Source organism: Sparus aurata, chromosome 15 (assembly GCF_900880675.1).
Source record: "Sparus aurata chromosome 15, fSpaAur1.1, whole genome shotgun sequence".
Classification (NCBI taxonomy): domain Eukaryota; kingdom Metazoa; phylum Chordata; class Actinopteri; order Spariformes; family Sparidae; genus Sparus; species Sparus aurata.
Window position 1 is genome coordinate 2,910,276 of NC_044201.1, and position 15,707 is coordinate 2,925,982.

Below are 15,707 nucleotides of genomic sequence, written 5' to 3' on the forward strand. Positions count from 1 at the left end.
CTCAGACCATCTGTCTCTCTCTCTGATCCCAGCATAAAAAACTCTCAGCTGTAGACAAAGACCAAATATTAAGACAGTCAAAATAAGGACTGAGGAAGCTACCTCAGCCCTGCAGGACTGCTTCGAGGACACAGACTGTGTTTGCTGAGGGGACAGACCTGGAGGGACACACATCAGCTGTTTTTCATACATAAACTTCACTGCACATAGAGGAGCATTTCAACAGCAACTCCAGAAGCATGTGGCAGGGAATAAAGACTCTGATTAGATATAACGACAGCTACACAGCAACTAACCCCACAAACCGCACACGGACGGACTCCCTCAACCACTTCTTTTCTTGCTTTGCCCGCTGGATTCCTACTGACACATCCGTCTTGACCAGGGAAGGTCAACGCCATTCAGCTGGACCAACATCAGGTCCAGCTGATCCACAAAACATCAGGATGGGAGGCCGCACATCATCCACTCTCATCCTGAACACTGGCACACCACAGGGCTGTGTCCTCAGCTGCCTCCTCTACTCCCTCTTCACCTACAACTGCTTCCCCATCCATCCCACCAATACCATCATCAAATCTGCTGATGACACAACCATAGTAGGACTGATAACATACAACAGGGTGTCGGCCTAAAGGGAGGAGAGTCAGCATTTTACAGCTAAGCTATGAGCTAACGCCATGACTATTACTCTATACAGATGTGTTCAACTGAATATTTAGCTTAGATATTAGATTACTTCAAACATGTTGTCAGGTGAGTGGGAAATAATAAATTAGCAATAAATTAAATAAAACAAAAACTGATTAAATGTCCTGCAACTAAAAAGGAAGATGTCAGAGCAGTGGTAATTAGCATATTGCAATGTTCAAATTAGGGGCGGCTCTAGTTCAGCAGGTAAAGCAGGTCAACTAGTGATCGGATGGTTTCTGGTTCACATCCCGGCTCCCCCAGGCTGAGCTGAGCTGCATGTTGAAGTGTCCTTCAACAAGATACTGAACCCCAAATTGCTCGTCCAGTAATTACCCTGCCTTTGCCCGGAGACAGCTGGGATTGGCTCCAGCAACAAACCCTGTGACCCCATAAAAGGGATAAAGCAGTTACAGACGATGACATGACAATGTTCAAATTAACAAGGTCACAGAAGCTAAATTATTAGAAGATAAAAAAAAAATTCTCATGGCGAATTTTAAAGATCTCTCTAAAAGAGTGATGAAGATGGCAGCAATGGTTGGAAAAATTGCAAAGGTCACTTCACTGTTGATGAGTGCCAGGAGGTTACACATACCCCTTCTCTGCTGGCTCCAGTGTGGTTGTGCATTCCAGCAACAAGTCCCTCCAGTGAGCGAGCCGTCAGCTCAGATGGCTGTGCACTGGAACGCGTCGAAACAGGTTCAATCCTGGAACTGCAAACTCCTCTTTTTCTACACATTGTAGCCAAAGGCTAAAACACTGCTGAGCAGACCAGCACACAACTGTTTTCTTACCATTTTCTGTTATCATGTAAAGAAATCGTAGTTCTTTTGTGTGAGATTGACAAAAATAAGTTTAAACTTGAACATTGAACTCTAAATAGCACTTTTGGAACATCTGCTTATTATTTTAATGTACTCTATGATAATGCCACTATTATGAGTGTAGGAGAAAGACAGAGAGAAAGAGCGCAACGTAACATACTCATCCACCCCAAGCAGTGCAATCTCACTCGTTTGCGATTGTTCTTATCCTCACGCCTTCAAATATTAAAGTTGTTTAGTGGGTCGGGCTGGTTATCACATTCATTTTGAAAATTAAAAAGTTCAACAAACCAGTTAGTATTAAAGACAAGCTGTTACTGGTATGTGAGAAAACATCAAATGAGAGATGAAAAAAATAACAACTTAAATGGGAAGATTTATGGTTATTTTCAGAGCTTTTACATTATGGAAATCAGTACAGTAACTCACGGCTGATCGTAAAGTGTAGTTATCTTATTTTTGTATTGTAGGTGGGGTGTGGAGTATTGGTATCCCATTAATATAAACAATGTAAATGCATATACATACATGAGAGTATATGTCAGTTAAATGTGTGTATGTTTGCTGTTTGATATGACAGTATGTGTATGTCAGCAGTGACATGCTTTACATTCATGAATTATTGTAGACTTTAATGTTTTAATGTGGAGTCTTGGAAGATAAGCCAGTGAGAAAATTAACATCAACATGTCGCCTGAATTAATCCCTGTTGTTAGCCAAGAAGAAAGACTCAAAGCTAATGGTTGACTTAAGCTTATTTATCATACAGTCATAATTGCGGTATCAATGTGTACCTTCAAGTCAAGTGAGACATTATACTGAGCAGTTACAGATATATGTAACAAACAAATATGTTGTACACAAAACATTCTACATTCTCTCTGTAGCTTCACACAAATATTACACTTTCATATTTACTGAAACTATTAAGTTAGCATGTCAGTCATATATATATGGGAGATACAGCAAATTTTGGTATCGATCCGATACCAAGTAAGTACAGGGCCAGTATTGCCGATACTGATACTTTTTTACTTAAAAATTACTGATCATTGAATGATTTTGTACTTTTGCCTTTAATGAGTTGATCATGATTATGATAATAAATACAGGACAAAGACTTTAGCCAATAAGAAAATAATATTTAACAGCTATAACGTCTGCATGTAGCCTAAATAGGAATATTAATGTTCCTTCAACAGATACAAAAGGGTTATTATACTCTGCCATATTCATACTTCAGGTTTGAGGTAGGCTATATATCTAAATATAAGCATATAGTTTTAAGTTCCAGTAAAACAATTAAGATTTATTTGAACTATCTGAATATATGATAATAGTTTAAGCACTCTGCTAAAATGACATCGCTGACTACCAGACGCTGCGCTCACACAAACTCTGTGAAGAAATACAAGTGATTTGCTGAACTTATAAAAGAGAAACTACAACAAAAATATCAATCTCATCACGCTAGCATCGATCCGATACCAATACTCACCTTGGTTTCGATACTATCAATATTTGGATCGATCCGCCCACCCCTAGTAATTATTATTCAAAACAAAAACACTTTTGTTTTGCAGTAGAATACTCGTATATAAAAAGGGGCTCATCTTACTCTGGCCTCCCCTACTGAATCATTAGTTACCGTTTTTGTGTACCGACAAGTTAAGTGAAGTAATTACCCAAAAGACTAATTAAAGGCTACCTGAACAATCATTAGTTAGTCCTGGGAGTTCAGTATCATTTGTTTCGTAGCAGACTTTACAGCAGGATTCTCAAAAAATATTTAAATTTTATTTAAACCACCTTCACATTTGTATTCACATTAAAGTCACATTCATTAGCATTAGAGATGTTGAAACCTTAAAAATAAGTGTCTGCTTCTGCAGTGGAGCTGCTCCTTTAAACCCACCATCCTCTGTTTTCAGTGCTTCCCAGGGCCTGATTTTGGAGTGTCCCTGCCCCACCTCCTTTGGGGGGTCTCCCAAAAACTTCAAACAAAACATTGTCCAACTTTAGCTCTTTTCGTATTAATATACATGTTTAACAAAATGGATGTCTCCCTGGGATTACATGTACAGTCGTAGTCAAAAGTTTACATACACTCAAAAAAAACATTCATATCATGGCCGTCTTCAAATCATTTTTCTGTTGTGAATGAATTGAACATATTCTAATTTGTCACAAAAAACCTACATGATGCTTCAATAATGAATTTATTATAGGTCTTTTGAAAATGTAGCCACACCTGCTGGATCAAAAATATGCAGTAATTCTAATATTTGGTTAAATGTCTCTTGGCCATTTTCACGTCATTGGGTCCAGCTTCTGGTCATCCTCTGGCTGAATTCTTTAACCACTCCTCTTGGCAGAATCAGTGAAGTTCAATTAAATTTGTTGTTTTCCTAGTTCAGACTTGTTTCTTCAGCACAGTCCACATGTTCTCTGTGGGGTTCAAGTCAGGACTTTGTGAAGGCCATTCCAAAACCACAATTCTAACCTGATCAGCCGTTCATTCATTTACCACTTCTGATGTGTGTTTGGTATCATTGTCCTGTTGAAACACCCAACTGCACCCAAGACCCAATCTTCTGACAAAGAAGCTTTTGTCTTCTGATTTAGGCGATGATGTTGGGAAGTTCGCAGATATGCTGATCAATGAAACCCATTCAGCCATGATTACTAAACTGACACGATTGTTATGACCTTGACCCCTGCAGTGGGTAATGTTACAGAATGCCTACTCATGAAATGCACAACTTCACTAATACCAATTCTCAGTCCAAAGTAAATTTAAAAGTCGGCAGCACTGATTACAATACATTTTGACATAAGAACAAGTACACATGCGCATGTTACATCACCCCACTTCAAGTCTCACAACACCAGTCTGTTCTCAAGTGAAACCTGAGCTAATCTTTCAACTGCCAATTCATTATCATGGCCTCTGGAGACAAAATGCTTTCAGTGGGTGAGACTTTCACCATTATTTTGTATTTAAAGCAGAAAGAATGCAAATATCACAAGACAGTGCGAGTGATTTCTCTTGTCTGAGTATTTAGTATTTAGTAAGTACAAGTAATCAAAAAGTAATAAAAGGTAATTGACTGACATTACTTCAATATTTTAATACCTGGATTAGGTTACTGACAACATTATGTAACAGGAAATGAGTTACGATATCTGAACTGAACATATTATTAAAGTAACACTCCGAACCCTGATGATATTAATTCCATTATGGTGTGAAATTCTGACTGATGAAAAATGATTATCATGTCTTCTTGTTTTGCTGTGACATTTAGTTTGTTTGTAGTAATAAGTGCTGCTTCACAAGTCTACACACCCACTTGGTTTTTATTATGTACCTGAGAAAGCAATCTGTTCTGAAATAATGAAAATATTTATTACCAACTCTGGAAACATATTCATGTTTCCAGGGATGTAAAGAAAAAATAACTTGAAAATGAAAAAAATGTTAAAAAAAACCAAACATTCAGAACAGCATTACAATCCTTTAAGTACTCAGCTTATTGACAAAATAACTCATACTGTCACAAAATTTGATTGTCGTGGCCTGGCAAGAGTGCCAAAAAAGAGATCGTAGAAAAAAAATGTGCTCCGCATCAAAATGTCATTTGTCAAAATGGTGAAATGTTGGTTGAAACAGTGTTGCTATGTGTTTGTTTCTGTGTAAACCTGGTTAGTCCTGTTAAGGAGTGGTATCTTCTCTCTTGTCTGGTATAGGTTTCGGTTGCCAAAAAGGCCTGTGAGTCACTCTCTGCAACATAGTTTGAAGTCAAGGTGTGTGTGTGTGTGTGTGTTTTTGTGTGTGTGTGTGTGTGTATGTGTGTGTGTGTGTGTGTGTGTGTGTTGTATGGGGAAAAGGGGGCACTATGAGAGGCGGTACTGATGTAGCCTAACCTGTTCTCCTGGCTCGGTTAAAGCTTATTGGTATTTAACTGGCAGATCCATCCCATCCTGCCTGACAGAGCTGCAGTGATGCACTGAGGAGACATCTCGCTTCCTAAGGTGACCTCTCTGGAAACAATATAACGTGAGTCCATCAAATATTTTGTCTGTGGCGTCTCTCGATGTCGAGATCATTTGGAGGAAAAATTGTATTGATTTAAAAATGTATTGTTAAAAACTGCTGTAGAGTTAACTGAAGTTAAAATAGATAAATAACTGAGATACATTATGAATGTTGGATTATAGGTTGTATAAGTAGACAGGTGCTTTTTAAAAATATGGCTATAAAGCTGATCAGTGAAAATAATTTTATGACTTGAAAATGAGGACTAGTGCATGGATACACACAGGGCTTAAAATAATTAAGGTGGATCCTTATTCTTTACACGGACTCTTCACAAGTCAAGGTTTTGATATGACCTGGACCCAAATCTGAGGTCATGCTCTCAGGAAATGTGTTGCAGTTTTTTCAGCCTGTCAACAAGTAAGGTCTACAAAAAATGAAAAGACTGTAATTAAAAAAACATACCATATATCACATTTTTTATCCAGGATAAAAGTACCACTGTTAATGTAGCCTGTGGTCTGGATTGGGATATGCTACAAGCTGACTCACATCCTGCTGTTTTGTTGTTTGATGTTGATGTTGCCCTTCTTTTTTATTATTGGGAATATTTATATCATAATTTCTAGTTCTGGGATGCATAGAACCTGGAGCCACCATGCAGTTGTCATTATTTCCACGTATTATTTCTTTGAAATTCAAAGTTGCCTATAAAGTGGTGATGAGTGTGTATTTTTCACTTTGGAGAAAAGGAATTTAAAAACTGATATATGTTGCCATCAGGTTACTAATTCATTGCCATCAGGATACCAATTCATCTACATATAGCCGTGGTTGCACAAAGCAAAGTTGTTGAGTTAGTTATAACTATGTGACTATATTATAACTGCTGAGTTATTTTTCCTCCTCAAAACCTAATAAGCCTTCAGAGGTGTGTCTTTCATCACTGTTGCATTAACACTGATGAGTATTGACCACTTAACATCAGTTGTTTTTCTATTATTGATGTACAGTTTAGATCTAAGTGGAAGAAAACATTGTTGACTGTCTATTCTTGAGGACCAGTCTCATAACCCATCATCTTTAGACTTAAAGCCTGCTATGACTTTACTTATGCGTCAAGGCTGCAAGCAAATTACATTAGCGTTTCCATTTGCAGTTAGGGTGTGGTTGTAGGACGTACCTTGCAAGTGTTCATGTGCTGAGTGGTGTGGCATGTCAGTCATGATGCATCCAAACCAACAGGTTTACATTCCCGAACAAACCTGGCAGAGGCTTTGAATTCCTCAAGTGTGAGGTTATTATAATGTGTGTGGGGGGCAGTTTCCTGTCAGTCAGAGACTGAAAATTAAGAGAGCTGCTAAGATCTTCAATTAGAGTTGTAGTCACAATATGACTATTGGTAAGTACTACTTGTCTTCTTTTACATTTCAAGCTCAACTTCTATGCTCAACTGCATTTGATCATTCATGGTCAAATATCAGTTGGCACGTTCTGTAAGATATATTAAACATGAAAATGTTGCTGGCAGTATTTGTGATGCAAATGAAAAGAAACAGGAGAATGCATTTGATGAGCAATTTACAATCATCTGAGTCTGTATATATAAATATCACTATTGGTTTCAAACATATTTCCAAGGCTAAAGCAATGATAAATTGTTGAAGTTCTGCTTTGTTTTTCTGCATCTTTATTTCCCAAAAGGTACATAGTATAGTTATCACTGTCACTGACATGTAACCATAACAGCTAAACTTGCTTTTCTCTATTTTACAGAAAACTTTGCTGTTGGTTGGTTTTTACATGGTTTCTTGTTTTTTGGATAAATCCAGTAATATGTGGATGTAAATGATGGTAAGTATGACAAATGAAAACACTATATACAGATTATGTATATATATGTATATATATATATATATATATATATATATATATATATATATATATATATATATATATATATATATATATATATATATGTATATATATATATATATATATATATATATATACATATATATATATATATACATATATATATATATATATATATATATATATCTATATATATATATATATATATATATATATGATAGCAATCATGAAAATATCTGTAACCATAAGCTTCAGTTTGAAAGGTGGAGTGTTACCAAAGGCCTGGTGCAAATGTGTGAAAATGTTTCAAACCTGTCAAAATCACTTTTAAACACAGAGCGGGGACAGCAAGAGTAGAAGTTTCTCAGAAAGCCTGGTCCTAGACGACACTGAGAAAGGAGTCATAATTACAGGAATCACAGATGACACAATTGCTGCAGAGACTGGCCTGAAAGCAGGTGAACATCAAAACTTGTGATATTCCTGCAGCATTCTATGACATCCTAAGCAGTGTCTATAGCTGAATGATTTGAGCAAAAGTGAGAAATCTGCTGGTTTTGATTTTTTTTCCCCCCACTTGTTCCAGGGGATGAGATTGTCGCAGCCACTATACACCTAGACCACCTAAATAAACATGAAGTGATGAACATCCTGAAGGTCTTGGAGCCATATGATAACAACATGAAGGTTCTGACAAAGAAAGAGCTGACCAGTGCTGACCTTGGCTCCTTGGGATTTGGTCTCAAAGACCCTGTAGAGGTAAACATCGCTAGGGTTGGTTCAGCCAAAAAAAACTCAATCCCATCCATCTGTACAGGTAGTTGTAGTTTTCTTTGACCAAATTCCTGCCTCCACTCCACTGCAACAGAGGTGAATGGGACTGAGCTTGTAGTGCTAGTATCATTGAAAATAACAGCTGTGAATAGTTTTCACATAGGAAATTTCTTCATTCAAAACTAAACTATTCAAAACTATGTGCAATGCTATATACCCTAAGAGATAAGACAGGACATCAGATTTTTATACTTTGGGTCAACTGACGTAAAGGCCATAATACACTTATACATTGTTAGTTTCTCCAAGGCCACTTAAAAAGTCCTTAAAGCAAATGCTTTCTTTGTACATTTTTTTCTAATATTTTGAATTGTCAGAAATCTTACTATTAAGTGTTTTTGGAGCTCTCTGATACAGCGTCAAAAAGAAGTGAACAGTATGAACTTTATAAAATTGATTAATGACACAAGAGCTGCTTGAATCAATTCTAACCTTTCTACTATTTTGTGTATCACTTCACTCCCCACAGATTCTCAACCTAAAGAAAGATCTTTCACTGGACCCATCAACTGAAGCACCAGTTGTCTCTCTTGACCAGAGTAGAGAACTCAATACAGTGCAGGGGTTGCGAGGTGAAATAAGTGGCCCCACCCTCAATGGAGACCTTCCCAGTCTTAGTCTGAATACGCCCCCAGGACTGACTGGACCAAATATTAAAGGAGATCTAGGTGGCACCGTCAAAGCACCTGAAATCAGTGTTGCAACTCCACAGGTCATCACTCCCAGTTCTTCACTTGATATCAAGAAACCTGAAATGAAAACAGGCAGCCTGAAATACAAGCCCCCAGTGTTTAAAATGCCAAATTTCAATCAGTCAGCCTCAGATCTTAAATCTCCAGATTTGGATCTGAATGATCCTAATATAAATGTGGAAACCCTGAACACTGATATCAGGGCACCTTCAAGCAAAATCCAGTGGCCCCATCTAAAATGGAAAGGTCCCAAAGTTAAAAGGCCAGATGCTGACTTACCTGCATTTGAGGCAGGTCTGTCCTCACCAAGGATCAGTGGGGATTTCAGTACACCGGATGTTGACCGTAACATTCCCAAAACTGACATCAACGGCTCTGATCTACATATTCAAACCCCAAATCTCAACAGTGATAGTGGTAAAATAAACTGGCCTCATTTTAAATGGAAGAAACCCAAACTTACTGGCCCAAAGGCTGATCTGGACTTGGATTCAAACCTGAACAAACCAGATGTTGATCTCACTGTTCCAAAAGTGGAGGGTGGAATAAATGCCCCTGATGTAGAGATACAGTTGCCAAATGCTGATGTTACTGGCCCCAATCTAGACATGAAAAAAACAAATACTGAAGTGGTGGCTCCATCTGGTAATATCCAGTGGCCTCACCTGAAATGGAAGAAGCCCAAAGGTCCAAAGTCAGACTTAAATCTCCCAACTCAGGACATTGATGGTGACATTAAAGTACATGATACAGAGCTAAATCTCCCTAAAGCTGACCTCAATTGCCCTGATGTAGATGTTCAGGCCCCAGATTTTGACATTGACGCTTCATCAGATATAAACTGGCCTCATCTGAAGTGGAAGAAAAACAAAATCCATGGCCCCAAAACTGATGCAAAACTAAATACAGATTTGAGCACACCAGATGTTGATCTTTCTGTTCCAAAAATTGATGGTGAGATTAGCACAGATGCTGACATCGAGGCCCCTTCTGGTAAATTCAGGGTGCCAACATTCAAAAAGCCCAAATTCCTGCTCACTGGAGCAAAGATGAAATCACCAGAAGTTGATCTTGATGCTGAGAATAAAATTCCTGATCTCAGTCTCTCTCCTGAAGCTTCGCTTGATGGGCCTGATGTTGACCTGAATTTAACCAAACCTGAGGTTAAATTAACAAGTGTAGACAATGGGACTCCATCTGAGAAGTTCAAATGGCCCACCCTTAAAAAGCCAAAGTGGTCAGTATCAGGTCCCAAGGCTGAAAGTGCAGGTGTTAATCTAGATGCTGATGTTTCAGCTCTTGACTTGAGCCACTCAGCTCCAAAAGCTGACATTGAGATAAGTGCAAAAGATGCAAATCTTAATTTGCCGGATGGCCCCATAATAGAGACTAATACTCCAGATGTCGCTGGAAAATTCAAATGGTTCAACTTTAAAATACCCAAACCTGGCACTCTGAAGGGTCGAAAGGATGAAATTGATGCTGATATTAAGGTACCAGATGTAGACCTCAAGGCACCAGATGTTAATCTTTCAGGGGGTGTGATTGAGGCTCCAGATTCGCAGGGACTCAGTGTCAGCATACCTAATGCTGATGGAGATTATAGTGGTCCAGATCTGGACCTTAACTCATCTGATGGCAAGCTTAATTTACCTCAATTTAGACAACCAAAGTTGAACACTGATGTCAATCCTAATGTAAACCTAAAAGCAACAGATCTCTCCTTGTCTGCAACCAAAATAGAACGTTTGGATGCACAAGCTCCTGACATTAATTTACCAAGCATAGATCTCAAAAACACTGATGTAGATCTTCAAGCTCCAGAGGCTGATGTCTCTGCTGGCCTTGGAGAAGGTCCCAGTGGTCATCTTTCAGTTGAGTCTGGAATAAAGGTACCAAAGGTCAACATAAGCACCTCTGTTCCTGCAGCAAACTTGGGTGTACCAAAGGCAGAGGGAGATGTCAAAGGACCTGACATAGATGTAAAAGCTCCAAATGTAGATGCTGATCTTGAACAGTCCAAAATGCCACATTTCAAGCTTCCAAAGTTTGACTTTTTGGGGTCTAATATAAAAGCCCCAGAGGTTGACACCAGTGAAAATCTTGAGGTCTCGCCTGATTTGATTAAAACTCCGAGTGTTGATGGAGAATTCAGTTCACCTCATGTAAGTGCCTCTGCTCCGGAAGTGAAGACAAGCCTCAGCACACCTGAACTGGATATCACAGCTGAAGCTGATGCTGATGCTGAAGTTAAAGGTTCTCAGAAAAGTAAGCTGAGGTGGCCGTTCAAATTTGGATTAAAGTCTGGTTCAGGTACTGATGAAGAGGGAAGTGGTGCAGACTCTGAAACAGATGTGTCCAACACAGAGGTAGAGGTTCCTGTATTCAAATTCCACAGACTGCCCCGCAACAGTCTTGATGGCATTGGGGGCATATCTGATACCTTGGGCTTATCAAAACTTGATACAGAGGAAAAGGATTATATTGTCAGCAAAGGGATCCGCCTACCAATAGTGAATGTAACATCAAAAACGGGAGAAAATATTAACATAATGGAGAGATTAAAAATGGCTAAAGATAAAGCAACATCAACTAACGTCTCACCAACTGAAGCGAAAACTGATATTGATCTAAAGCTTGATGCCCCAGAAAAGCCAGAGTCTGGACTGGGTCTGATAGCCCATGGAATTTCATCATCAGACGAAAATGACAAATTGTCATTGGGCCTTTCCAATATGCTGGGCCTCAATATCAAGGATTCAGATGCTGACTGATTCCTGCTAGGCCAACCTGAAAAGCTCAGTCGAGAAACAATGTAATTACATGTAACTAAACCAATTCAATGCTTTAGAAGAAGTTAATTGTTTAATTAACACATGCCAGTTTTCTGCAGAAAATGCCATTTACTATACCCTTTTGTAATAACTTGCTGAAGTTTAATGAAGACTTTGTTTCTATAATGTGTATATCCATGTTATTTATATAAGCTTTTTTATCTTAACATTGTTGATTTGAATTTATGCTACTTATTAAATAACTGTCTCAGTACTGCACATGGTCACATTGAACTGTTTAGGTTTTTGAGAAGAGCATTACTTTACCATAAACATCATTAAATATGAGTGAATGTATTGTTATTTTTTGGTCAATAAATAACTCAATATAATCAATACGCTTGTAATTTTTTAATAATATAAAAAAAGGAAAACTTATGACTAGGTGTATCAATGGTGTGTTTGTATCCAAAGTGATGGATCTATTAAAAAACAATGTAGGCTTTAATAAGCTTTATTTTACAGATCCATAATTATCTAGTAAATTGACAATACGCTCCCTGGAAAGAAAATAATCTTTAAATAAAACCAGAATTACTAATAATGTATTATGGAAACCATCCTTTATAAAAGCTGATTTATGCTCCTGCCTTTACAATTTGCTTATCTTTTAAATTAAGGTAACCCACTGTGTGCTGAATAAAAGGCTTTGTAGCATACAATAGCAATTAATTGAAATCAATCAGCTGGTGATTCCCCAGCTGAACACTGTCCTGATCTCGGTACCAAATGAATTGGCTCTCTCCAGTAATCCTCCTGAAAACTATTTGTAAATTAAAGAGTGGAAATACAAAGTCTGACCAATTAATAAGATGAATACAAATCACAATATCAGAATCCTACTATAACCGTGTATGTATTTAACAGATGGATGCCTTCGAGGTTGATACTGATCCTTATTTTTCCTTTTCAAATAACAATAGCTTTACACAAGTTTACATGTGTTTATTTCATACTTAGAAATCAAGTACAGTAAAAACATAAAATCCAGTTGTTTCTTCTAAAGTAATTCAAAATGACAGGCACAGACATCTATATGAGCATCAGAATATTTAAGAAATTAGATAATTTGTAGAAAATTTATTTTTGTTTTTATTTTCAGACCAAATTAAGGGGTATCTATGAATTAATTGTGTAACTTTGATCAATGTTGTTCATCATTTGCTCTGATATTTACCAAAAGCTTGATTCCACACCAAAATAACAACAGTCAACAAAAGACAGCCTATGTTATTGAATTAAAGGTTGTGACACACATGCTGCTAACATGGCATGTATAAGGAAACAGCAAGTGTTACTTTTGAAAATCAAATATTTAAAAAATAATATATACATATATATACATACATATGTACATATATACATATATACATACATACATATATACATATATGTATATATATAGATATAGATATATATATATGGAGAGAGAGAGAGAGAGAGAGAGAGATTATGACATCATTTGTGTTGTTGTCCTGACAGTTAGATGTACATTAACCCAAGTCCACCGCCATGTGAGGGGGTCTGTGATGCTGTACTCAATGCTAACCAAAGAAATGCACATGATGACAATCCTAAAATGCTGATTTTTAGCACATGTATTATTTATACTATTCAACCCCTTAAATCAGCTTTTGTTAGTGTGCTAATATTTGGTAATGAGCCCCAAACATACAGCATAACCAAAGTACTGAATACTTTTACATTTTCAACCAAATAAGATATTTCTCTGCAATCCATCCAACCGTTGAGACATTTCATTCAAAACCACAAATGTTGTCATCATAATGGCTGTCAGACAAGGTGACATTACTATCCCACGTCAGTAGTAAGTCATGTTCATGCTTTATGGTCTGTAATATCCTCCCCTGAGGCACAGAGTGATGCTGACCTTCACTAAATGCAGTTTTCACTTGTTCACATGTTGGTCGATGTTCTTTTTCTGCAGATCACTTGCTAAAGTTATTTATGATACAACTATGATAAAATGTATACAAGGTATTGAAGAAGAAGCCCTAACAAGTACAATCCTGACAGAAGAAATAAGAAAGATGGTATAAATAAAGAGAGAGTCAAACTTGTCAAAGGGTCTGTTGCCAGCGTGATGGCCAGTCCTTTTCTATCCAGCTCTGCAGCAGTCGCAGTACATCAATGCGCTGGTAAATGCGGCAAAGTTCGGTGAGCTCAGTGACTGTCTTCTGGTTGTAACGCAGCAGGAACTCCTGAGTGGGGCTGTGGGACAAGGAGCCCTGTGTCCGGTGCTCCAGCAAGGTCAGTTCATCGTAGCTCATTCCCCATCGACTTGCAAAGTTCTTCCAGTTTTTGATGGTGCAGTGGTTTGGATCCAATTTGAGCCGCAGTAAGTCCAGGAGATCTTTGTCATTCATGAGATCACTGATCTTGGGAGGAGGTGCTAGGCAGCAACATTTTTGACAGGGGCTGTTTATCAACTGCAGCTCCTTGGGGAAGTCTGAGCTCAGAGATAGAAAAGGAAGATGGAGTAAGCTCATGATGTGTAACTTGCGTACATTATGTACAACCCTTATGTCAAAAGAGTTGGGATGCTTAGTAAAACATAAGGAATACAGATTGAGAACAGTGCAAATACAATATTTTGAATGTTTTATCTCATCACCTTAATTAGTTTTTTGAAATATATGCTTATTCTGAATTTGATGCAAGCAACACGTTTCAAACATGTTAGGACAGGGCAACAAAAGACTGGGAACACTGTGAAATACTTCAATACACTTTGTAGCATTCCACAGGTAAACAGGTTTACTGGAAACAGGTATCATGACAGTACAAAGTAGATGGATGGGTTCAAAAATACAGTACACGTTAGCAATTGTTAAAAAGATGACTTCTCCCATGAGCTTTTTTTTCAGATCTTTTGCCTAAGTTGCAAAGCTGTGACATTACAAATACACGATTAGTCAGTTGCAGTGATTGTCCTTGCACAACAGTAATTATGATGTTTCAGGTACAAGACCACCACAGCAACATCACAAATATCATGCCTGACTCTACTGTCATCTATCGAATGAATATTCTTCTTAAAATTTGAAGGGTGTTGTATCATAAAAAATGCCATGTTGCAGTTGCTACACAGCTTACTCTTTCATTATGCATTAAATTCACAATTGCCCCATTAATGCTGGTGAAACTGAATACATCTGGCAATATTTTTAAGAGTTACAAATGCAGCTAAAGTTCAATGAATTCTGGATGACCGCCAGAGGCATTACACAGTATAAAACCTGGATATATATTGTGTGCAGGCACTGGAGGTAAAGACATGATATCAACAAAGTCAGGCCCCCTTCAAAGGGGGCACCTGGAGGCCCCTGAGTCTGAATGCATGTTATGGTGTCAACAACCCCGTTTGAGAGCCTGGCAAAGACTGCTCAACTGATCGTGGTAAAAAAGCTGAAAAAAGCATTCTTCTTGGGAAGAAATGAGGGGTTAGACCACATAGTGACCCCAGACCTATGAGAATGTTAACAGTCCTGGTAAATGGACAACCATCTCAGGTTAGTCTGTTCAAAGAGTGGTTAGGAACATGAAGATTGTAGGACAATGGGCAAATCCCATGAATACACATGTGGGGGGCTGCAACCAGAGAGCCGTTGAGAAGCCAGTCAGAAGACAGCCTTGCCCAGCCCCAGGTCCTGTTCCAGTGAACTGGTTGGTTCCAAGAGGGAGTACTATGACGGGCAATCTGCTAACATTTATGAAGCAACTAGGCTGACTTCTGCTCTTTAATGCCTCTTATAGATCATCTGAGTCTTTGGGTCTTGCAGCTCAGCAACTTCTGAGCTAAGACTCCCAGAGGGACTGACTGGATTTGGTGCCTCTCTGGTGGTTCACATGGTAAGCTGTCAAACTGTTGTCTAAACAAACATGGACATGTTTC

At 38.1% G+C, this 15,707-nt stretch overlaps 2 protein-coding genes across 4 annotated transcripts in view; one reads left to right on the forward strand and one right to left on the reverse strand.

Moving 5' to 3' along the window:
• The first annotated feature begins 5,507 nt into the window (after nucleotides 1-5,507).
• LOC115596926 (neuroblast differentiation-associated protein AHNAK) lies at nucleotides 5,508-12,127 on the forward strand. Of its 2 annotated transcripts, none has more exons than XM_030442406.1 (5): nucleotides 5,508-5,577; nucleotides 7,333-7,410; nucleotides 7,769-7,889; nucleotides 8,018-8,190; nucleotides 8,735-12,127. In XM_030442406.1, the coding sequence occupies exons 2-5, from the start codon at nucleotides 7,405-7,407 to the stop codon at nucleotides 11,729-11,731; spliced, it is 3,297 nt and encodes a 1,098-aa protein (XP_030298266.1). In that variant the 5' UTR covers nucleotides 5,508-5,577; nucleotides 7,333-7,404; the 3' UTR covers nucleotides 11,732-12,127. The 2 variants fall into 2 exon arrangements, with proteins under 2 accessions (XP_030298266.1, XP_030298267.1); XM_030442407.1 differs by lacking the exon at nucleotides 5,508-5,577 and adding an exon at nucleotides 5,597-6,958.
• A 1,485-nt stretch (nucleotides 12,128-13,612) lies between these two features.
• Nucleotides 13,613-15,707, reverse strand: part of edaradd (EDAR-associated death domain) — a 37,740-nt gene continuing 35,645 nt past the window's right edge. For both annotated transcript variants that reach the window (XM_030442408.1, XM_030442409.1), the window contains exon 6: nucleotides 13,613-14,261. In XM_030442408.1, coding sequence (XP_030298268.1) covers nucleotides 13,873-14,261 — 389 coding nt within the window. In that variant the 3' untranslated portion in view covers nucleotides 13,613-13,872. The remainder of the gene's footprint in view (nucleotides 14,262-15,707) is intronic.